The 26,246-nt window shown below is 39.4% G+C and overlaps 1 protein-coding gene across 1 annotated transcript in view; it reads left to right on the forward strand.

Annotated features, from left to right (window-relative positions):
- Nucleotides 1-2,417: 2,417 nt before the first annotated feature.
- LOC150076212 (prestin-like) overlaps nt 2,418-26,246 on the forward strand; it is a 402,991-nt gene continuing 379,162 nt past the window's right edge. Inside the window, exon 1 of the mRNA XM_090387581.1 lies at nt 2,418-2,600. Coding sequence (XP_090243707.1) covers nt 2,497-2,600 — 104 coding nt within the window. The 5' untranslated portion in view covers nt 2,418-2,496. The remainder of the gene's footprint in view (nt 2,601-26,246) is intronic.

Here is a 26,246-nt window from a genome sequence, read left to right on the forward strand (position 1 = left end):
GAAAAATTTAGCAAAATTTCTAACCATTGAAGAGACACTAATCGATCACTTCCAACCTGCTTCAAATCAGTAGTCCAAAGAATGGAGATATCTGAGTTAACCTCCTCCAAAAAAGACGAAAAACAGTTCTATTAGCTAGGAAAGATGATGATAACATTTTTTTTTTATTATTATTCCAAAGGAATAATAATGGTGGATATGTTTCAACAGATCAAACCTATTCAAATGAGATGCCTGTATTATAACTTATTACGTCAATTATGAAATGCTGTCAAGTCTAAAAAAAACCGAAAAAAAAAAAAAAAACCAACCGGAATAATAATTATTAATATTATTTTAATGGTCCCCGCACTTTACCCAAATTGTGTATGTGTGTTCAAGGGCTGATATGCATGTGGTGCGAGCTGAAAAACCCTGAATAATTCACAGGGGAACCCTACTCCATCCGCCTGAGATCGTCTACCTAGAGCCGCGATTGAAGAGGACTTTAAAAATTCCTCCGGTCGTGGATAGGATTCGAACCCAGACCTCTCCAAACGAGTGGCAAGTGGTGAAACCGCTGTACTGCCACGGAGGACCCAAAAGAAATGGAATGCTAACAAAAGGGGTCATGTTTCACCAAGATGCGGAACGGTTCCAGGTGGGCCTCCTGAGGTGGTGGACCTGGTGGTATGATGGGCTCATGTATTTTATTTTATTTTATTTTTTGTCCGATAATCCTTATTTAATACTTTTCCCTGAGACGGGGTGAGCAGGAAAATCTACAGTTTCGCCTGGACACGATTTTCTACCGAGAGCTACAAGAGGCAGGTAGGGTGGGGGATGATATTTTTTTTTTCAACAGGTAAATTATTGACAGTATTCAGATATGTTTTTATCCACAGAACGTATAATTAATTATACAGTCTGTGGATGTATAATTCATTATTACACTAAATACAATATGTAGTTTTCATAGATTTTCATTTAATGTTAACTGCAGATGGAAAACTCGGTCTTAATCAGCAGACGTATGAGATAAACGAGACTGGGGAAAGACATTTTAATTTTACACATTCTAATATTTATTTCTTTGTTGTCATACTGATTAATTTTATCCTTAAGATATTTTTCTCGATTTCGAGTAACACGGCGGATGACATTTATGCCCACTATTAGAACTTGATAAATTTTGACTTTATATCTTCGTAAAACTTCAGCTATGTGTTCGACATATCCATTTCTTTTCACCCATAGCTAGCGTATCATTAAAGCAATATTTAAAGTTGTTAACAATTAATAACACTTCCATAGCTTACTAACACTTTTTTTTCACAGCTGAACCGAACTACAAAACGTCTACTACGCGATACACTACATAATTTAAAAGTAGAGGACAGTAAATTCCACCTCATTCGAACTGTTTACCTTAAGGGGATTTCCTAATCTGGACGAAACTACATACCTAAAATGTCTCCTGCCGAATTGTCCCCTCAGAAACTGCAATTTCCCAGTATGATAATTTCGCCTGTGCCGTCACAAATTAGAAATCACAATTGGAAATGGTGTGGATAGCTGCTCTGCCAACCTATTTTATCATATCTGGCCCTACCAGACTTCGATTTTTTTTCTCTCAAACTTAAATTTCACTTCCAAATGAAACTTAAATAACTTAAATTAAATTTGGAAGTGAAATTTTATTGTTAGCTCATAGACCCAAATTTAGAGATTCCTTCTGCTAATCAGACGGTTTCCATTAATTAAATAATTGACTGATTTCCCTGCAAATTTCACCAATTTTAATTGTAATTGAAATAAAGTGAAAAATAATGGCGGCATAATGAGCAAACCCTATATCATACTTGTCCCCAGTACATTGCAAATTCCTCGCTTTTTTCACAAAATTCGTTTGGTTTCCAGCCTTCGGAGAGAAGGGGGGGGGGGGTTCCTGAAAGCTGGTGTGTGGATACAATGCAATGCTGGATTTGGGGTTGTCGGCCCCTGGCGCATATACTGTATTTTTAGTGTCATGCCCTGGATCAACAATAATTGCATTGTTTCTCCCCACCCCGTGATAGTGAATCCTGGCCATGTCTGGATGTTACCACGGAATTCCTTGTTAAAACAGTTCTTAATTTCACCTTTCATCATATTAGTAAAATAAAAATATTGTAGAGAGAGAGAGAGAGAGAGAGAGAGTCACCATTTGTTTGATAAGTTCGCAAAAACGCACCTATATTGCAAATTTTTCTAGTGTTGAAATTCAGTTAGAAAATATTTCAAGTTTTCTGTATTTTTAATTAGTATTCTTGCCATGAATGTAGTTATTTTAGACGTGTTATCAGAGGATGGTTTCCCTCTCATAATATCGCGTCACATCGTTATCAGCCAATTGCGAATCACCATCACTTTCGACTGTCATGTCTCTCACGCACACATGTTGCTGCTCCCATATCCCCGTTCATTAGATTTGCGATAGTATACAGAGCAGACAGAGGCTTATCGTTTCCAGCCAGTATGGAGGAGAACACGTTGCATAAAGCTAACAAGGCCTACGGAACTTTTAGTAAAGAGAGCACCGAGTCTGCTGAAAATAATCACGGAGGACCAGTTGTGAACAGGTTGGTGAATTAGATTACTCTTTTCAATGTTGCGTGTGCTATATATGTCCCAAAGCTGTATGTCAAGGTGAGAGGCTGGTCACATGCGGTCTTGTTACTGCGATGTCAGGGGCTGAGGAAGTGTGGGCCTCTGGGTGGGACGCTGTTTGAGTGAACTGAAATTCAAAAGGATTTCGAATTTTTGTATTTTGAATTAAATTGCTTTTGTTTCTGCAAGGAAATGGCCTTGCAGAAGGCCATTTCCTTGCAGAAACACAAAGGGCTCAAAGTAATTTATGTAGAATGAAGATAATGGTTTCTTAACTATAGTTGTTTTAATTAATTAAAATTAATGCCTCATTAATAATTATATTTTAGTGATATCTTACAAGCTATCACTACAACATAAGATACTGTAACTTATATTTGTGCCACACGAATCATATCCCATCATAAAAGTTCAAGTATCTTATATTAAAATGATAAAATGAAACTTTTTCATTCAGTAGCAGTAATTTAATGTAAGATACAGAAAACAGTTCGAAAAAGGATTAAAAGACGTTTTGCCCAGTATGATCATGTAACACAAAAGCCTTCAACGTGGGTCCTTACCGGAGCTCAGGGTACACTTAAGGGGGGGGGGGGGGAAGGCTAGAGAAACTGTATCCTTAGTTTCCCTCAAAATAGGGTCCCTCAAATTTTACTTATCTCAATTAATTTATATACGGGCAAAGGAAGTACGTAAATTGTGCCCAGTCGCGAGAGTGCTTAAGTTGGACCTGAGAGGGCTTGCTATTGTTTTCATGCCAGAGCAATTAAGGCTATGAGGCGTCAGTATACGAGGGGGAGGTGGTTCAGAAAAGATTTGTATTCACTCAAAAAGGTTGAAAAAAACACCATACACGAAATGACACGTTTTTTCCACCCTCTCAAACTTCCTCCGGCTAAATTTGTAGAAGTGTTCTAACTGTCCTTCAAACTACAATGCTGCAGAAGAAATCACCTCATCAGTAGTAAAGTATTTTCCATGAAGAAAGGCCTCAAGGTACAGTACAGCCCTCTTGAAGGTAATCTCTTAATATTACACCATGCTGATCCCAAAAAGCTGACAGCGTCACCTTGCCAGTACTCTGTTGCACCGTTGCCACTTTTTGAGGAGTGGTAATTCTGCATGCTTCCATTGTTTTGACATTTTGTTTAGTTTCGAATCATAGTGATGGATCCAAGTTTCGTCCATGGTGACTAGCTCCAAAAAAAAACAAACTTCCTTTTGCTTTTCCTGGCGCATCGATAACATTTCATGTGCTGATTCTGCTCTTCACTTCTTCTTTTAAGGGATAAGAAGTCTGGGAACCCATCTAGTAAAGTAAATATGCAACTGGTGATGGATGACGTTCTCCAGACCTGCACTAATTTGGAGCTCTGCGGCTAGTTCTTTGACACTAATACGTCTGCAGTCTTCCAGGATTAATGCCACAATTTTTGCCACACTCTTCTGTTGCAGCAGTTGCTGGGCTTCCTGGGACTTTCTTCATCATTCACTAAGGTTTTTTCACATTTCACCTTGTTTATACCAATGTGCAACATAAGCCGTTTCTCTATAAACAGTGACCATTTCTGCCTGGTTTGTTTTGGGTGTTTTCCCTAGCAGAAAGAGGAACCGAATCATTAATCAGTATTCCACTTTATCCAATGTGACACTTCATTCAGCGCTGCAAAAAAAAAAAAAAAAAAAAAAAAGAATTGTCAGATTGAAACCAAAATTTGTGTGGTTGCTTTGGTGTAGGCAGAAAATGAAACTGAAGAATTAGAAAGAAGCCAATTACGATATGCAACATTCTTCTTTTGAACAGCCTTAACACATTTATTGGAAAACCAAGGTTTAGATAAAGGATGAGATTTTAAAGTGGAGTGCGGGATAAAGGATTCCATTCCTGCAAGAATAATTTCACTGACACGATCTGAGCAAACGTTGACATCAGAAGTTTTGAAACAGTAATCCGACCAAGGAAAATAAGAAAAGAAGTCTCGCAGGTCATCCCATTTTGCATTCTTGTAATGCCAAACAACACGGGGTTGGGAATAGCCATGATATAAAGGCTCTATTGGAGAAGAGACAATCACCCAGTTGTGATCTGAAGTGCCTAAAGGACCTCTCACTTCGACCATGTACTTAGAAGGGTTGTTTGTGAGAAAAAGATCAAGCATGTTGGCTGTATGGTTAGGATTGTCCGGTATCCTTGTAGGTAAATGAACAATCTGTGCAAGGTCATTAGTAATTGCAAAAGCCTCAGAATCTCGACCAGGCGGGTCGATGTGACTAGAAAACGTAGCCAGCTGGAGTCACAAATGTGGCAAAATGAATCAAACAATAAAGTTTCAAATAAAACATGAACTACAGCCATGGAAATCGAGTCTTCGCAAGAATCGGCATGAAGAAGTCATTATATCCAAACTACTCATTGGACATACACATCTTACGCACAATTATTTACTCACCAAAGCAAATCCTCCAGAATGCCTTTACTGTTCTTGTAAACTCACTGTAAAACATTTCCTTATAGAATGTCCACAATACCACATGGCGCGACAATCAGCCTTCCATCTCCCTATAAATTTCCAAGATTCTCTGACCTTGTCACAAATCCTACGCCAACATTGAAAATATATTTACTTATTTAAAATTAATAGGATATTTTGACCAGATATAAATCATATTTAAGAAATATAAACGTCCTTGTCACTAAACATTAATAGATAGGCGCAATATGGCCAAAGTTGCTTTTGCGCCAAAAAACCCAACAACAACCAACCGGAGTTGTGAACATTGAAATCACCAAGGAAAATTACCTCACTGTTAGGAAAGTTGGACTGGAGAAAGTCAAGTTGCAAAGAGAGGAAGTTAAGGAACTCCAAGTGATTAGTGGAGTTGGGACAACGGTAGAGACAAAAGATGAATTTGACACAATGAGGTAGAGAGATTTTAAGCCAGAGAAGATCAAAGAGAAGAGATTCCAAATTACCAATTCTCTGACAGGGAATATCAGAACGGACATATGCACAAGTACCACCTTTGAGGCGAAAGGAATCATACAGCGAATAATTTGGGCATCTGAGATGAGCAGTAGTTGAATCAACTGATGACAGATTCTGTCAGAAAAAGTAGATGGGGTTTGGCTGAGAGTGCAAGTGGAAATGGACATCGTTGAGATTAGAATTGAGACCACGTATATTTGTGAAATGAATTAGGAAGCGTTTACATGCCACACATCAATACCAACCAGGGGTTTACATGCAAATATAACATAATGCAATGAATAACAGCGATAAAAACTAAAGTAATAAAATTATTTTTTAATAAGTAATAAAGTAAAAAAATATATATGTAAAAAAATTACAGAGCACGTGCTAGACGCAGTAATGGCAAACCTACTTACTGTTACTTTCTATACAGTCCAACCTTTCCTGTCTAAAGAATTTTTCCAAACAACGCAATTAACCTTTTTAATTTATTGGCAATATACCCTGTGAAAGACTCTCAGAGCAAGCAGCACAAAGTGAAGAGTTGCTGATGCCAGATAGGCTCTTCACTTACTTCAACTATAGAACGGGAGCATCCAAGTAGAAACTCCTTGGATGAAGAAGATGGAACGAGATGTAGTATTATGTTAAGAAGTAATACCCTGTAATAAGTGAGTTTTACTAACATAATATAAAAATATGTAATAAGCGAATAATCAAATCTTGATGCAACATAAAATCGCTGTTGACCTAATCTTTTGTAACATACTGTAAATATTTGCTTCTTGTAATATTATCAATAATTGCATTTTGTAAATATTTGCCTTTACCTTGCCTTTTTTGTACACCCTTCTAGGCCGGCTGTATGAAACGGTTGAAAGGAAACATTTGCTAGAATAAACAGAAAATATTATAACATGGTATTATTAAAAATTAGACAACCACATAAAGATTAGAGTGCAAAAATTAACGAATTGTCAATTTATATTGCTGGAAAACTGCGTGGAGACTCATTGTGTGGCGAGGATCCAATACCATACTCCATTAGTCTTTAATACTTTATTCCTACTTTTAGTAGCCGAGTGGGCAGGAGCGGGAGTGCAGTAGCACACGCTCTTTGAGTAGACCGGGGTTCAAGCCCCTGACTGCTGAATACGGTCGATCTGCCAACCCGCACTGGACCAGCGTGGCAGATTATGGTCCAATTCCCTCAACATGAATTGTTGAGGAGGCTTCCATCCTGCAGTGGGTTGATAATGGCTGCACTTTACTTTTACTTTTACAGCTTTTTATGATGTGATTCAAGCAAGCATTATATCACGGTTTCGTTCTGAGCACAGATATGCACAGTTTCTCTGGTGCGAAGGTAATCACGAATAGCAATATTTAGGCGACCAGTCATCTTAGTAAAGTACAGAAAGGTTAGATTACTTGATGTAACTGTGGAAAAGGTTCGGTCTCCGCATCAAGAAAGTTGCGGAGACCGAACCTTTTCCACAGTTACATCAAGTAATCTTCTGTTTGTAAGGGGAGAATGATGGGATTTTTATCTGCCTGTATTGTTGCTTATAGGGTTTTGATCAGATACGCACACATTACACCGATGAAAACGTGTCCAGAATGCTTTCGCCTCTCGTGGCTGGTGTGTTAACCACTTTAAGTCCTAATGTATTTAGACCATGATTCAGTCTTGTCTTACTGTTCCCCAGGGTATTCTGACGATTAGTCCCCACAAACGAGATGTTTCATTGATGAATGGTGATGGTTAAGCAACCAATTCAGGAGTTCAACTACTTGTGCTGGCACGATATACGCGATATATGCCTTGAAACTGACAATGTCGAGAAATGTGTTCTATTTGTTTTAAGTGTGACCAGAATAGCCTCGAAAGAATTACTGACTTATTACTGAGTGGAGGATAGAGATATCTGCACTTACTTTAAAGATAGATTTAAAGATATCTTGTGTTCGGTCCAACAAACAGAACAATCTATCCTATATCTCGATGATCTGACATTCGTATAACAGAGATTTTCTACTCATCTCTAAGTGCTCCGGAATTGCAGATCATTCAGGGATGAGTTGAAGATTTGTAAAGTCATTGATTCGTCATCTGACAGCATAGAAATTGTCTCTGATTTTTTTTCTCTTTCCCTGGTCGATTAATAACTTGTTTCTAAATCCTTTCAAACATAAATTATGACGTTTCTCTTCCCCCCCCCCCCCAGGACCAACGTTTTCCAATGTTTGCTTTATCAGTAGTTCACGGAGACAAATCGATGAATAATTCATTGACTTGAATTATTCACCGTCTCGAAATTCGTAAACTCGTGATTCTCTTCATATTCACACTGTTATAGATAAAGAAACTGATACCAAAAGATAATCATTTGGGAATCAAATGTAAAATGTCAATTTTGCTTAACTAGGGGAGAGAAAGAGAGTGAGTATCAATGAATGTGCTTCATAGAATAAAAAAATACTTTAGCATTGAAGGATAAAAAAATTAACTATTCTTCTTGTGGAATAATTATGACGAGTATAGTCTTTATCAGTTTACATAAAAATTTGCTTTTAATAATACGTATTCTGTAAAGAAATTCAATCAGTTTTTCGCACATAACAAAAAACATTGCCGTTTGTTTTGGCAGCTATATCAATATAATTTTTCAATATCTTTTTTGCACTAGCATATCCTGATTACTGTCGGTAACCACCCTACCAACTTTGTCATCTGCAAAACTTAGACATTAAACCTGATACTTAATCGATACCATTAATGAATATTAAAACCAACAATGGATTTAGCACTGAACTCCAGGTGACTCTGCTAATAACATTAATTAGTCCGAGAAGAGCAGGGCACTTTGATAACACTGTCTTCTCCCACCCAACCGTTCCTTTATCCATAGTAATAACTTGACCCCAATGCCCACATTGCCTCCAAGTTGTCCAGCAGTTTTTCACGTGAAGCATTATCAAAAGCTTTTCTGAACACTGACGTCAATTTTTTTTTGCATCCAGTTCCAGTTCCTTTGTTATAGCGTAATAGTATCCAATCACATTAGTCAGACACGATCTTTCCCTTAATAAATCAAAGATATATGGATTGCTGTATAACTGTACTCCTGAATAGATTGTCCTGCATTACTTCTTTAACCAGCGACTGCATTATTTTTCCCTGGAACAGAAGTCAAGCTTACAGGTTGGTAATTACTCACTTTAGAGACATTAGAGAGATATTTTCACATCTCCAATCCATAGGAACCACAAAATCATTAATTCCAGATATAACTCGGCGTACTTCTCATATTCCCATTCCTAAAAATTCTTCACAGGTGAGTATGCGCGTAAGTGTAAAATATTTAGCTTGTCAGCAACCTGAACAGGATAAAAAATAGTTATGTCATTCATGTCTAGTGGACCAATGTGGTTCATCCCATTCCTTTTAAAGTTAATATAAGCAAAAAATTCTTTCTACTTTTCTTCGCATCCTTAGACGGTGACCTCTCATAATGTGCCATAGCTTGCCTAAACGTACTTAGTGACTTTTATTGCAGACTTTAAAGACGCCTGTATCGAAAATGTGAAATATTTTAGAAGCGCTAGCGCTTAGAATGATTAGATAAAATTTGGTTTAATCGAAGTGTTTGTAATGATTACAGAAAGACTGAGTGAGACAGGACCTTGAACTTCGTAATGCATAACACGGAAAGAACTGTTCATTTCACGTCTTGTCCTATGGCATATAAAAAGTTTCGGGGAAGGGGAAAAAAAACTAGGTCGCGGTCATTTTGATATTTCATATTTATATCTTAAAGTTGATTGATTTTGATTTTATTGGCGCAAAAACGACTACGGTATCTTAAAGTAACAAGCACTCAATACTGAGTAATAGCTTGAGCCAAAAGCACAAAATGAAAACTGAAGCAGTGGCTAAACTACCAGGTCTGGGGGAACCGAAACGTCCAGCCAGGATGTTTTGCTTTGGGTTTGTTATTAAGGAACGCAGGGACCTCTTCGTGAATCTTGCAGGATGGAGGGGAATGGAAGAAAGGTATAATCTGCATTTTCGCTACTTCTATCAATTCCTTTTCAGTTTGGAAACTTAGAATCCATTACTGTCCCTAAACGAGTCGCGAATTTCGATAAGTATAGACGGTACCATTTGCATATATTTACTTTTCTTGAACATTTGGCGCCTCTGTAGCCAAGTGGGCAGGAGCAGCACTGCATAGCACACGCTTCTTGATTACACCGGGGTTCGAGCCCGTGACCATCAAATACGGAGGATGCGGAAAGGTCAGGGAATGACCACCGCATATCCCCGGAGCAAATGGCCTTAGTTGCTAATGCTCCTAAAAACCAAATAACAAACAAACAAGCTTGAACATTTAGACTTATTATTTTGGCGAAGGCCATCTTAGCCGAGTGGTCAGTAACAGGAATGCAACAGCATACTTTTTTGACCAGACCGAGGTTCAAGCCTGTGATTGCAAAATACAGTCGATCTTTTAATCCGCACTGGACCAGCATGGCAGATTATGGTCCATTTCCCTCAATCTTGATTTGTTGAGGAATCCTCCATCCTGCATTGGATTGACTGGCTGCAGATTTATTATATTTATTTCGGAGGACACGATACGTCAGTTATAGCTCGGACACAGCATGGGTTTGTTAAGAGGAAGTCTTGTCTGACCAATTTGATTGGATACTATGATGTGGTCACAAAGGAACTGGATACAAAGAATGATTTGGTATAATATATTTGGATCTTAGAAAGGCTTTTTATACTGTTGCACATCAGTGTAGCATTGGAGGCAAATTGCTGCTATGGATAAAGGATATGGATTGAGTGGGAGAAGACAGAGAGTGGTAATCAATGGACACTGTTCTTCATGGACTAATGTCATTAGTGGAGTTCCCCAGGGTTCAGTGTTGTGTCCGTTGTTGTTTTCTGTATTTATTAATGATATTGATGATGGTATATCAAGCTTAATGTTCAAGTTTGCAGACGATACGAAGGTGGGCAGGGTTAATAATGACACCAATGACAGTACGCTGCTGCAACAGGATCTAGAAAAGCTGAGCTGAGGTGGCAACTGAAGTTTAACATTGACAAATGCAAACTACTGCATATGGGAAGCAGTAACACCAGAGTTACGTATCAACTGTGTGGTACTACACTGGCAGTGGTAGAGAATGAAAAGGACCTGGTGGTAATTGTGCAGGCAAATATGAAGTTTTCTGAGCAGAGCAGACCATCTGCACTGCTCAGAAAACTTCACTTCACGTCAGCACTTTTTCTAGTAGGGATAAGAAGGTGATTATCCCCTTGTATAAGTGGTCAGGCCACACCTTGAATACTATATACAGGTCTGGAGGTCTCATTTTAAGAAGGGTGCACAGCTGTTGGAACTAGTACAAAGAAGGGCAAGATTAGTGAATGGAATAAAGGGTTGCTCTTACGAAGAAAGATTTAGCTTTGCAAATTACAGTGTCTGGAGACTTGGCAGCTGCGAGGTGATCTGACTGAGATGTATAAAGCCTTGAATGGCTTGAGCATGCTCAATGCTGATGGGATTCTTCCTCTTGCTCAGAATAATCGCTGAGAGGGCATAAATTCAAATTGAGGAAAGACAGTTGTAGAATAGATGTGCGGAAGTTTGCCTTTAGCTAGCGGGTGGTTGATTGCTGGAACAAACTTTGCATCTGTCGTTGTAGAAGTTGACAGCTTAAATAGATTCAAGGCAGAACTAGACAAACATTTGGAGGGAGTGGATATGTGAAATGAGAAGGTTTTTTTTTTTTTTTTTTGGTTAATGCTATATAAACTTGCTTTCTTGCATCATGTGCCTATGCTAATGCTACTTCGACTCTCCTCAGAAAAGAAATAATACGAGAATTAGGTGAACAATTCTACTAGGATCATTCACTTCATATCAGAAAACATATGCTTTAAGGAAATAGCGACTAACGACTCGCGATGACTACCTTGTTAATCTATTATTTCTTATTCCTGTATATATATATATATATATATATATATATATAAAGAGGTTTTATTTAGGTTGGGAATGGGACCATATCCTCGTAATCGCCATGGACAATTTCTAAAACATCTCCAATCAGGAATGCCAGTAAATGTGAGCAACTGCTTTCCAATGCTTAAAATCAAATGCACTGCCATTAATCTCCAAAACGACTTGCAACACAACAAGCATTTCGCCAAATATTGATGCTATTAGGGGAAAAAATCACAAATGTAATATTTCCTGTATTGTTATGCAATACTTACGTATATCATGATATGTTATATTTCTATCCATTTGTCCTGACAGTTGTTGACTAGTACTATTGATAACTAGTTTTAGTAATTACATTAGTTATATTTAAAAACCCTATAAAAAGAATACATAAATAAAAAAATAACGTATTACAGTGTGTGTGTGTGTGTGTGTGTGTGTGTATATATGTGTGTATATATCAAATTTTTTGTTTATACTCAGGGACGACTAGTCAGAGGAGTTCACAGATTGAGAGAATACAAGAAACAGCACCGTATTTTAACAGTCACGTTGAATCCCGGTTATTCAAATCACGTGTGTGTGTGTGTGTGTGTGTGTGTGTGTGTGTGTGTGTGTGTGTGTGTGTGTGTGTGTGTGTGTGTGTGTGTGTGTGTGACTCTAGAGTCTCAGCTATCTATTCAGCAGAAATTCGTCTATCAGATAGTACCGTGTCGGGAATGACATCTGCATTTCAGGCATTGTCACGGAAACAGATTTCTGTTTCTGTGACAGAAATGCATTGTTGCTCTGTAACCTCAGGAACACACACTTTAAATTTTGCAACCCAGCTATTGATGGATAGCATGGACACTCTTCTCCTGACGTCGCTGACATTTGAATTTCCTTTGTGTGTGTGTATGTGTGCGTGTTTTTTTTTTTTTTTTTTTTTTTTGTGTTTCCTTGTCGAAACAAGCACAGTATTTCATAACCTCTCTACTCTCAGTTTTACTAAAAGTGACGTTTTGTGCTGACATCCTTTCTTCAACCTATAAAAAATAAAATTAGGTATTGGGGTTTTTTGTGGCAAATGGGCTTGTTTTCATATATTGACACCCATTTGACGGCGCCTCCGTAGCCAGGTGGGAAGGAGCAGCAGTGCGTACCACAAGCTTCTTGATTAGACCGGGGTTCGAGCCCGTCACCACCAAATACGGAGGATTCGGAAAGGTCAGGGAATAACCACCGCATATTCCCGGAGCAATATGGCCTTAGATGCTAATGCTCTAAAAACCAAATAACAAACAAACAAACACCCATTTGTCCAAAAAAAAAAAAAAAAAAGACTAGATCGGATGAAAAATTTATCAGCACACCCCACTCCCCGTATTCAAAAATATTTCTATTTAAAAAGGTAACCTTTTGTAAAAGTGAGGTTTTATGTGCATCATAGCTGAAAACAACAATAGCAACCTAAAATAATTCTTTTAATAAAACTTTATTACAGACATTTGTGACGATCGCCCGAATAGAATGATTTAAGTATTCTGGCTTTTTAAAATCTTAAAAGCATGGCCAAAATCAAAAAACCAAACAATTTGACTTTTTCAGGAGACTGGAAGTGATGCTAATTTGTCTAGGTGTGGAAGACCATGTTTAGCTGGAACAGAAGATAATGCTACCAGTAAGTGCGGCAACTATCAATTGGGAGTAATACAGCTTGATGTTCATTGTATAGTTGCAACTGAAAAGGCAGACTTTTAGCGCCAACTAGCACTAAACCGTGCTTCGGGTGCCTGCATTGCCCATCTAAACTCCTGAAAGACTGAAAAAGATCCTGTGAGTAATAGGTCGAGCTGCATACTGTTCTGGTTTTGTGAATGCCTGGCTAACGCTGCTTACTGGAGTGCATCATCCCAAAAAAAAAAAAAAAAAAAAAACAAGTTAGAAGAGGCTTTCATGATATGTTGTGGCTACTACTTGCTGTTTGGATTAGAGCCATTCATTGCAGCGCTTATCCTTTTTCGATAATTTCATACTACCTATCAACAGCAAGAAATACGCCAGGCAAACAACATCTGCTTCAACAATGTTGTAGAAGACCAATTTACCACCGATCAACTGCGGCAGGCTCTTACCCGGAAGAATGGAAAAACGCCAACGTAAAGCTGATCATAAAAAATTCGTCTAAATCGCTCCAACATCCATAGTCATATCGACCCATTACTCTTTTATCCATGGTCAGTAAACTGTTTGAACGTCCACTCCTAGTACGGCTCCAAGACCATTACACCAAAGCTGGGCTCCAGTCCAACTTCCAGTTTGGATTTCAACCAGGGCGTTGCACAGAAGACGCACTGCAAATGATCATCTCGGCAGTCTCAGCTTCTATCTTCAAATACTACCTACTAATCGCAATATCAGGCCAAGCGGGAACGACACCAGACAGCGGGATCCATTGAAAACCAGCTGCACAGGAAGCAGGATATCGCGGTTTACTGTGGCCCGGCGACTCCACAAAGCGGACTGTTTGCCCAAAGGCCAGCATGCTGTGTCCCTTTAACACCTGCCCATCAAAGACACTGTTTACAGTGGTGCATCGAACACAAGGTCTGGACAGCAACGGAATGGGGTAAGGTACTTTACTGATGAGAGTAGATTCGGTCTCAGCAGCGATTCTGGACATCAGCTAATCTGGCGAGAGGTTGGCACACGGTATCACCCCGCAGACATCACTGAAAGGGATCGATATGGCGGTCGAGGTGTTCTCGTCTGGGGAGGCGTTATCTTGGATGGACGTACACAACTACAGATACTGGAAGGCGGTACTGTAACCTGTGCACGATACTGTAATGAGATAATCCTTCCCCATGTGCGTCTGTTCTGAGGTGCCATTAGCCACGAGTTCGTGTTTATTGGTGATAACGCCACACCCCATCGCACTGCAGCTGTTGAAATGCTTTTGGAAAGTGAGGACATTGTTCTTATGGATTGGCCTGCCCGTTTCCCTGGATTTAAATCCCATCGAACACATATAAGACGCTCTGGGGAGACGCCTAGCGGCACGTCCACACTCACCAGAAAATGTTCGCCAGCTGAAGTTGGCGATGACAGAGGAATGGACGATGTTACCGCAAGAACTTATCAACAACATTGTTCTAAGTATGGACAGGCAGTGCAAAGCCTGCATCGACATTAGGGGTGGCCATATCTCCTACAGAGGACCACCTCTTCCCTTTGATCCATCTTTGGCAGTGGTGCATCAGTAGCATGGCAGCCAGTGCTATGTTGCCATTTTTGAATTAAGTCCCTCTGTACCGTTTTGTTTCCGTTGTTGTGTCGGTTTTGTATCTTCATCATTTCTGTACCTCACGAGGTTCCTTTGGTATGTTTTCCCATATCCAGGCCACTCCTATGAGAAGGTATAGGTGAAAACCTGACTGGTCAAAAGGTTTTGCACACCAGTATAGAAATCACACTATCAAACTTCAAGAACAAACCATCAAGCTAGTTTCCACGTTAAAACTACTGAGAACAGCACTTGACGCTAAGCTCACTTTCTCTACGCATCTTGCACTCCTCCACACGAAAGTCTAAAACTACACTGCTCTCATTGCACGGGCGAGTCGTCGTGATTGGGAATTGAATCGACGCACCCTTAAGGTTCTGTGCAAATCAATCTTCCTTCCCTTCATAACATAGGGATCTGAGGTCTGGTTTTGCAGGGCAACACTTTTTACAACAACAAACATAAACTGGGAACCATCCTTCTTACTATTACAAGATAAACATAAGAAAGGCACCCCGGGTGCCTTTCTTATGTTTATCTTCAACAATTTCTTCTCTACTTTCCTGCTCAGGTGGCTAACAAACTAAATGATCCTGCTCAGGTGGCTAACAAACTAAATGAGTATTTTGCACATATAACTCCTCACTCGTGAGGAGTTATTCAGCGAGGGGAAGGCCAGAGGTGAATTGAACTCTGGCAGTGAGATAGATGATTTTGTAATAACTGAGAGGAAAGTGGAGAAGAAATTGTTGAAGATAAACATAAGAATCAGATTGGTTCACTGGGTATTGATGATTCAACTGTTGATGATCCTGCTCAGGTGGCTAACAAACTAAATGAGTATTTTGCACATATAACTCCTCACGTGAGGAGTTATTTAGGAACCAGTGAACCAATCTGATTCATCCCTTTCCTTCTAGAGTTTACATAGGTAAAGAACTCCCTGTTGTTTTTCTTTGCATCCTTTCCCAAAGATTTCTCATAATCTGCCTTTGCCTGCCTAGTCTCCTTTGTGACTTGGTCACAGACCAGCTTGTATCTATCAGAGGCTTCCATGTTACCCATTAATTTATATGTATCCCATGCATTTTTCTTGTTGTTGTTGTTGTTGATATGGCGGTTTGATGGCGCATTGATTTTTGATCGCGCATTGATGGCGGTTTGATTTTTCTTCTCTGCCATATGTTTCATTAGTTCATCTGACATCCATTTAGGCCTAAACCTTGAACAATATTTCTTAGTTGGTATGTAAATTTGTTGTTGGTAACATCATCAGTTGGTCCCACCATATAGAATTTAAATCCTGTCTCAGACTACCATAATCGCCTTTTCGAAAGCAAAAACCATTCCCTTTACTCCCAATGGTAGTTACCTCTTTGAGTAAATGTCAGTTCAGCACACTGTGATCACTGCCACCTAGTGGTTCCTTTATCTGCAGATTCTTAATGCATGAAGAATCACTACTGATATCAGATCAAGAGTATTACTCCTTGTAGTTGCCTCCCGAAAATGCTGATGTAGAAAACAATCATCCAATAAATCCACAAAGGCCTTGCTAGTGTGCGAGTCACCAACCCACAAATTCCAGTCAATATCTGGGAAATTAAAATCACCCATTATAAGACTCTTTGATTTACTGGCCCACTCTATTTCCCTGTACAGTTTCTTATTATACTCGTCAGAGTCATTAGGCCTATAACACACTCCTACTCTCAATTTTGATCTCCCAATGTTTATGTCACTCCAAACTGACTTGACACTGCACTGTCCAGCGATGTCGACTGGCTTCACATCCTTGGATTTTATGTTTCTTAACTAATAACATAACCCTTCCTTCCTTTCTATCCTGTCTATCCTTCTTGTACACATTGCACTCCACAAAATGCAGTTCTGCATTCCTTATATCTGTGTGACACCACGTCTCTGATATCCCAACAATATCTGCCTTTGAAGTTTTGAGCAATACCTCAAATTCATCAAATTTATTTACCAAACTCCTAGCATTGGTGTACATGCACGTTTTGTTGGCGCCTCCGTAGCCAGGTGGGAAGGAGCATCTGTGCATAGCACACGCTTCTTGATTAGACTGGGGTTCGAGCCTGTCACCACCAAATACGGAGGATGCGGGAAGGTCAGGGAATGGCAACCGCATATTCCCGGAGCAATATGGCTTTATTTGCTAATGCTCCCAAAAACAAACAAACAAAACAAACATGCACTTGTTCATATTCTTAGCTACCCTACCACAACCCATGTGTTTACTTGTACCGCAATGACTCCCAGCAGTCTCTGAAATACCCTGCATCTTGTTTTCCAGGCTGCTGCTCATTCGAATAGAAGCAGTGCAAGAATCACTTTCACCTCTGCCAGTGGCTATTGTTAATGTATTAGTCCTTTTATCCCCCCCTCCAAGCTAGCAGTTTTCCGACCCACCTAACACTGTGTCGAAGCAGTGTTTACCTAGTTTGCACAAGCCCTCTTCAAAAGATGGAGTACCCTATTGCCAACTCAGAGTAGGAACACTCCAAACATCTGATCCTAACCTAACTGGCCAATCGATCTTAACCTGGATAGGATTAACTGGCTCACGGGCCACGTGATTCGCCACTGGCAACTTACACGCAGCTCTCTTGCTGTGTCTTATTTACCCTCCTTCCCAGGTTCCCCTTTCACCTGATGGCGCTTATTGCCCCATTGATAACCTGGAGGATGCCTTCGCCTACATCCTCCACATTTCTAGCTATATCCTTCTTTCTTGTGTACCTTCTGTACTTCCCCGACTCTACCTTTTTTTTTTTTTTTTTTTTTTTTGTCTCCGTCCAGGAAGCTCTGGCGACCCTGGCGGAGACAAGCCAGAGAATAATGTGCAGCCTGGCTACCTCCTAGTGGTATGTGCGGGCAGCGTGGAGTTCCACCAGCGGGCCCTTCGGCCAAATGCCAGGACGCACAACAGAACCTATCAAAATGTGTCATATACAACACACAACACTTTTCTAGCATGAAACACAACACTTTTCTGGGAAAAAAACGGGTGGCGCCTGACCCTAATACTATGCACACTACTTATGAAATTTATATGGAAGTTGCTTTTGCATGTACTAATATAATAACGTTCTGAGCGCCAAAGACTTTTGGTTTCATTTGAAAATCTTCCAGAACTGGTCTAACCAGAACCGAACAGAATATTGCTCCTTATCTTATGGCCGAACTGAATGATGTAACGACATAATAAACAAGCCCCTCTTTGTGCAACTGACTGTTGCTTTGAAGGAGGAATGGAGAAAAGTATCTTCTACTTATTATTGTAAATTAATGGGAAGTATTCCCATGGGATCACTATTGTTATTAAGATCCAAGGTGAATTCATTCTTTATTAATTAATTTCGAATAAATATTATTAATTATTCGTTATTAATTTCCCGAATCATTTGTAACCCATTTTTCTGAAAAGTATTGAAGTCGAAATATTTCTGACATTATAATGTATTCATATTTACTGTATATATGTAATCTTTTCTTCTTTTCTCTGGATCACTCTTTCATAGCTTATTTCAAAATAGTTTCATAATTAACATGGAATCATGATTTTATACGAATGTAGGGAAAGGATAGCAAAGTCAACATTAGAAAACTATAAATTGATTTTAAAAATACTGTAAGTGAAACCATTTCCTTATTAATCAGGCTTTAACCATCAATTTTGGCTGATGCTACATAAGCTCGTACTCTTGCACCACATGCTTCTGCTACTAATCACTAATTTATTACTGTTCAACCTACCTGTGCAGTTTACCATAATACCATTATCATAAATAATTAAATTAAATTTAACAGAGAAATGCTGCATCACACAGTTCATAGACTTTCATTAATCACGTATATAACAGCAAATATGTTGGCTGGAGGATCTTTTGTGCAACCCAGCTACAACAAATTATTAACCGTATTTATGATATTAGGGTACCCTGTAAATGATTATATCTACCCATATTTATTTTGTCTGTAAACCGAGTGTGTGTTCTCTGGTCAATTTGCCTGTTTGCTGGACGAAAAAACCCCAGTTTCTGAGGGGAAAAACCTTGCTATCTACGCCTCAGACCGACTAACTCAGCCAGGGAGTGAAAAAAGCCCACTAAAGTTCCTCGCGTCATCGACAGGATTCGAACCCGGGCCTTTTCCACCCGGTGTGGGGAGGACAGTGACGATATCACTGTGCTACCCCGCACAGACGCAACCCAGCTACACATATGCCTATTTAATCCCTCAACAAAATCGAGTCATTCTGCAGCTTAATCACCTGCCCTTTTGTATCTGTTACAATAAGCGTAAGCCAGTTTCAGCTGAGTAAACAACAATCAGTGTATGGGGAACACGAAACTCAAGTATCACCTTAATTTGAGAACTTATAAAAAAAAAAAAAAAAAAAATCAAGTGATTAAAAATATTTAAAATGATGAATTTTCGTTACAATTTGCATTTTAAAATATTTTAAATGCAACAAGAAATAATACTTAATCACTAAGGAAATATTATTATTTGACGACTTTAGCTCTGTTTCCTGGGTAGATGTGGTTATTACAATGTGGCAATCATTTGTAAACCGAGAACGGAAGTTAAAAAACTTATCGTGTGTGTGAAAGCGCCTCCTGTACATCTTTTAGTATAGGCTCTGGTAACTGATAAACCTATAACAGCTACTAGCGGTCAGTGGAAGTTTATTAGCAGTCCCACTTCGTGATAGCATACAACGGTGGTTTCGTCACTCTTTTGAACAGATCTGTGTTCACCTCATCCAGTCGAACACTGGAGGATTTTTTTAAAAGGCTGCTCAATGGTGGCTGTATTTAGCGGAAGAAGTAGGGTTTCTCGCGACCATTATTCCGTGTTTTTCAGCCCGTAAAACATGCAAATAATGTAGATATAATTTACAATTAAAAAAATAAAAAAAAGACAGTTTAAACGAATACCGTCGGTTCGCGCATAGGACTGTGCAATCAGCAGGAATTGTGGTTTACAAAAGGAATTGCTTTTGCAGATTTGTACAGTGCAATGAAATTCAGCTGGTTGGGGACAGGGGAATTTGTCCGGAAATATAGTGAGAAACACCACAACTTCCTAAATCGTTTCGCATTTTGGAAAAACTGAATTTAATTACACGTTTAAAAATTAGCCACATTTTACATGGAAATTTTCCTGCCCTTCCTTAGTGGCCATGGCCAATGCCGTGCATTGATATCTGGAGACCCAGGTGCTTGTTTGGTTTTGAGCCCTCTATTTTGTTATAGCTATGTCATAACCATTTAAGAAACGTTTTGGGAGGCCCTTCCATGTCGGAGAACGGGTGCATTGCATCCAGCCCACTCCCCTTTTCTATAGCTCTGTCCATCAAAATAACTATACAAATTTACATATTTACAATAAATCAAATGGCCTACTTGTGGTGCACTTATTAGTATTAATAGTGGGGCGGGAAATGATGCATAGAAATAAGCTTATACAGCATCAACCAAAAAAAAAAAACAATTGCCAAATTATCTGTCCATCCCCTATAATAAGTTATTTAATTCTTCCTTAATTTATTCAAATTATCATCCATTTCTGCAATACGAGATGGAAGTTTATTACATCAGTCAGTTACTTATATGTGCATCAATTGCACAAATTTTTGCACATCTATCCTGCAGCCATCGTTTTTCCTTGTGTCCCGTTATGTGGATTGACTGAGGAATAGGTGGATGACATTCTTTCTCTCTCTGATTTCAGGCACTTCTCACAGGTGCTTGTTATCCAAGTGCTGCAGATTTCAGAACTGAAGTCTTTCATGGAAGATATACCCTTTTGTGTCATCGAAAAATCTTGTTGCTCTTCTCTGCACCGTCCTAATTCAGTGGCACCATGTTTCCGATATCCCTATAATATCCATATTTTATGACTTAACCAGTACTTCAGATTTGCTTACTATACTTACTATATACTTACTATACTTACTATAGCATAAGTGTACAAGTAGTACAAGTACAGGTGTGCTTGTTTTTGCCATGTAACCCAACACAGCCATTTTCTTGCTCCATGAGGACTTCCATTAAGTGTTGTCCCAAAAGAAGCAGTGTAAGGATCACTTTCATCTCTGCTTGGGGATGCTGTTAATCTGTTTGTTTATGTACCCCACCAATTGTACTTGGCAAATTCATTGCAAATATGTAATTTTTGGTATTATTTATTATAGTGGCTAATAAAGAAGGATGAGAAAAACTGCATGAAACATAGCTAGTCAGTCCAGATACAGAAACATATCCATACGAGCAGGGGGGGGACCCTTCCGTTCCTAGACGTGTGTGTATACAGAGAAGGCCGACACTTGAAAACTAAGGTTTACAGAAAACCTATGTGTCGGGGCAAATAATACACACATTTCAAAACAGCTCAGGCCAATTGCCACAAAAGTAGTGGTTAAGGCCTTATTGGAAAGGGTGGGGTCCCACTGGGCTTTGTCTGAAGAGAGAGGCGAGGAGATTAAACATGTTACAGCGGACCTAGTAATGTGCGGTTGCCCCCAGAGCATTATTCAGAGGAGTTTAAGAAGTATGAACAAAAGTCGCAGGGAGCTTTTACACCTGTTTCCACCTCACATATCCTCTACTATACAGGCATTTCGGAACCCATTTCCCATATCTTGTAGTCATGTAAGATACGCTGTGTGCAGCTGCCAGGTCGGCGGCTGCACACAGTAGTGTCCGCAACTAAAGATCCTATTGTGGGTAATGGCACGAGTGGAGTCATATATGAAATCGAGTGTCCTGATTGTAGGGGAAATGAAACGCAGACTGGGGGAACACAATAGAGCCCTTAAGACTGCAAATTATGGAGGTTAGCTGTAGCAGAACATGCCTGGGAAACTGGGCATGGCATTACTGTTAAAGAAGCCGTGATCGTGGATAAGGCACATGGCTTTTGGAATCGAAAATAGCTGGAGAGTTTAAGAATATGTTCGTCTAAGCGCTACAGTCTTAATAGGGATAAGGGCTGTCGCATTCATCCACTCTTTGAAGCCCTTATCCTACGAAGAATTCTACGAAGCGATGAATGGTTTAGAGTGGCCCGTCCATTTTCTGTTTCCAATGCACGAGAAGTGAACCGTGAGTAGACACCATAGTTCATGTCGCAGACCTGCTGAGATGTGTGGTACATATAGATTGTCGGTCATCCTGCAACCACTATAGCTGATGAAGGCAGCCACTACTGCTGAAAGCTCCTGTATTAGTGGTTTTAAACAACTTTTATTGCTTTTAATTTTATAAATTTTATTGAATTTTATTCTTGTTATACAACTTTTATTTTGTTTTAATATTTTAACATATAGTTATACAATCAGTACGTACGTATTTTATTTTATTTTATCATAATAAAGACATTTTACAGATTCGAGTCAGTGTTATTTAGTAGCATTACAGATGAATTACAGAGTTCCTGACTCCAGAGGCCTTTCTATGAAATATCTAGGAAAATTGGATCGGTGGGTTGAGAAATGCCAGTTGAAGTTTAACAGTGACAAATGCAAAGTACTACATATGGGTAGTAGCAGTAATCCCAGAGTGACTTTTCAATTGCTCAGGATAGTGGAAAATAAAAAAAGACATGGGTGTAACTGTGCAGTGAGATATATGAAATTTTTTACACCGTGCAGACATGCTTCCATGACAGCTTGTAGGGTTTTGTCAATGATATACAGAAACTTTGCTATCAGGGATAAGGAGGTGATTATCCCTTTGTACAAGGCCATGGTTAGGCTGCATCTTGAGTATTATATACAAGTCTGTAGGCCTCACTTTAGGAAGGATGTAAATCTGCTAGAACAGGTGTAGAGAAGGGCAGCCAGACATGAAGGGAACTAAAGGGTGTTCTGCAAATTGCAGCTCCTGGAGATTAGGCACCTGTGTGGTCATCTGACTGGTGTGCAAGGCCTAGATTGGATGGAGTAAGCTGAATTGGAATGGCATTCTTCCTCTTCTGAAGACTACACACATGAAGAGGCAGAAATTTAAGTTCAGGAAGGATTGCTGCAGGATAGATGTGTGAAAGTTTGCCTTCAGCTAGCAGATGATTAGCATTAGCATTACTAGAGATACATGATGCAAAAAAACAGCATATGCAGCATCAGCCAAAAAAAACCTCTCCCATTTCACTCCTCCTTTCATTCCAAATACCTGTCCAGCCCAGCCTTAAATTTATTTAGGCTATCAACTTTGGCTGACCAGGCTAGCTAGGTGGGTAAAGTACCTGCTTGGCAACCCAAAGGTCGCGGGTTCGAATCCCGCCTCGGGCTTGGATCGAAGTACTGCAAAAACCTTGGGAGATGCATTATGGCCACAGAAGCCGATGAGCCAACAACTACCAAAAAAAAAAAAAAAGCTATCAACTTTCACAACAAAGAATGGAAGTCTGTTCCACCAACCATCTACCTGCTGGCTAAAGGCAAACTTCCACACATCTATCCTACATCTTGTCTTTTCTCAATTTGAATTTATGCCCCACCAGGTGATTATTCTGAGCAAGAGAAAGAATCCCATCAGCATTGAGCATGCTAAAACCATTCAACGCTATATTCACCTCAATCAGATCACCTCGCAGGTGCCTAGTTTCCAGGCACTGCAAAACTAAAGCCTTTCTTCGTAAGAGCAACCCTCTGTTCCATTCACTAATCTTGTTGCCCTTCTATATACTCGTTCCAACAGCTCTACATCCTTCTTAAAATGAGGCCTCCAGACCTGTATACAGTACTCAAGGTGTGGCCTGACCATTGCCTTATACAAGGGGATAATTACCTCCTTATCCCTTTTCGTTCTCTACCACTGTCAGTGTAGTACCACAGAGTTGATACGTTACTCTGGGATTACTGCTTCCCGTATGTATGTTAAACTTCATTTGCCACCTCTCAGCCCATCTGTTCAACTTTTCTAGATCCTGTTGCAGCAGCATACTGTCATTAGTGTCCTTAACAACCCTGCCAATCTTCATATCATCTGCAAACTTGGACATTAAGCTTGATATACCATCATCAATATCATTTATAAATACAGAAAACAACAATGGACCCAACACTGAACCCTGTGGGACTCCACTAATAACATTAGTCCATGATGAGCAGTGACCATTGATTACCACTCTGTCTTAGCATTAGCATTAATAGAGGCATATGATGCAAGAAAGCAAGCTTATGCAGCATCAGCCAAAAAAAAACCACTTCCACTTCACCCCTTCGTTCGTTCGAAATACCTGTCCAGCTGGGCCTTAAATTTATTTAGGCTATCAACTTCCACAACAAGGGATGGAAGTCTGTTCCACCAACCAACTACCCGCTGGTTAAAGCAAATTTCCGCACATCAATCCTACATCTGTCTTTCCGCAATTTGAATTTATGCCCTCTCAGGTGATTATTCTGAGCAAGAGGAAGAATCCCATCAGCATTGAGCATGCTCAAACCATTCAAGCCTTTATACACCTCTATCAGATCACCTTGCTGGTGCCTAGTCTCCAGACACTGTAATTTGCAAAACTTAAGCCTTTGTTCGTAAGAGTACCCCTTTGTTTCATTCATTAATCTTGTTGCCTTTCTCTGTACTCGTTCCAGCAGCTCTACATCCCTCTTGAAATGAGCCCTCCAGACCTGTATACATTACTCAAGGTGTGGCCTGACCATTGCCTTATACAAGGGAATAATCACCTCCTTATCCCTGCTAGAAATAATCACCCCCTTATCTCTGTCTTCTCAAACTCAACCATCCCTTTATCCATAGCAGCAATTTGCCTCCAATGCCACACTGCTCCAATTTGTTCAGCAATCTTCCATGTTCAACAGCATCTAAAGCCTTTCTAAGATCCAAATATATGATATCAAAGTTATTCCCTGCATCCAGTTCCTTTGTGACCACATCACAGTATCCAATCAAATTGGTCAGACAAGACTTTGACTTAACAAAACCATGCTCTGTTGTGAGCTATAACTGAAGTCTTGTATAGATGATCCTGCAGTGCTTCTTTTAACATTGCCTCCATTAATTTCCCTGGAACAGAAGTTAAACTAACAGGTGTATAATTACTTGTGTCACCCTTTGATTCTCCTTTGTGAATTGGGGACACATTTGCACATCTCCAGTCTATGGGTACCTCCCCTGAGTCCAAAGAAGTTCTCATAATTATGGCTAAGGGTTTGCTTACTTGTTTTGCTGCCTCCTTTAATATAAGTGGATAGATCCCATCTACCCCAGGTGCCTTTTTTATGTTTATCTTCAACAATTTCTCCTCCGCTTTCCTCTCAGTTATTACAAAATCATCTAGCTCACTGCCAGAGTTCAATTCACCTCTGGCATTCCCCTGCCTGAATAACTCCTCATGTGTGAATGTAGATGCAAAATACTCATTTAGTTTATTACCCACTTAAGCAGGATCATCAACAGTTGAACCATCGATATCAAGTTGACCAATCTGATTCATCCCATTCCTTCTAGTGTTTACATAGGTAAAGAACTCTTTGCATTCTTTGCCAAAGATTTCTCATAATCGGCCTTTGCCTGCCTAATCTCCTTTGTGTCTTGGTTACAGACCAGCTTATATCTATCATAAGCTTCCATGTCACCCATTAATTTATATGTATCCCATGTATTTTTCTTCTCTGCCATACATCTTATTAGTTCATCTGACGTCCATTTTGGTGTAAACCTTGAACAATATTTCTTAGTTGGTATGTAAAGCCTAGTAACTTCCAAGATTAATTCTTTGAATGCTTCCCATTTTGAATTTTCTGTTCGTAACATCATCAGTTTGTCCCACAGTATGCAATTTAAATAATGTCTCAGACGACCGTAGTCGCCTTTACGATAGCAAAAACCCTTCCATTTACCCCTGATGGTAGTTACCTCTTTGAGTAAATTCCAATTCGGCAGATTGTGATCACTGCAACCTAGTGGTTTCTTTATCTGCAGATTTTTAATGCATGAAGAATCACTACTGATAATCAGATCAATAGTATTACTCCCTCTAATTGCCTCCTGAACATGCTAATGTAGAAAACAATCATCCAATAAATTCACAAAAGCCATGACCAATTCACAAATTCCAATCAGTATCTGGGAAATTTAAATCCCCCATTATAATCTATAATGGGGAATTTTAATGACTCTCTGATTTACTGGCCCACTCTATTTCCCTGTACAGTTTCTTATTATGCTCATCAGAGTCATTATGCCCATAACACACTCCTACTCTCATTTTTGATCTCCCAATGCTCATGTCACACTTCCTTCTTCACAAAATAGAAGGAAGTGAAACTGGTTTCACTTCCTTCTATTTTGTGTT

Source organism: Mastigoproctus giganteus, chromosome 13 (assembly GCF_048544385.1).
Source record: "Mastigoproctus giganteus isolate SK-2022 chromosome 13, ASM4854438v1, whole genome shotgun sequence".
NCBI classification, from domain to species: Eukaryota; Metazoa; Arthropoda; class Arachnida; order Uropygi; family Thelyphonidae; genus Mastigoproctus; species Mastigoproctus giganteus.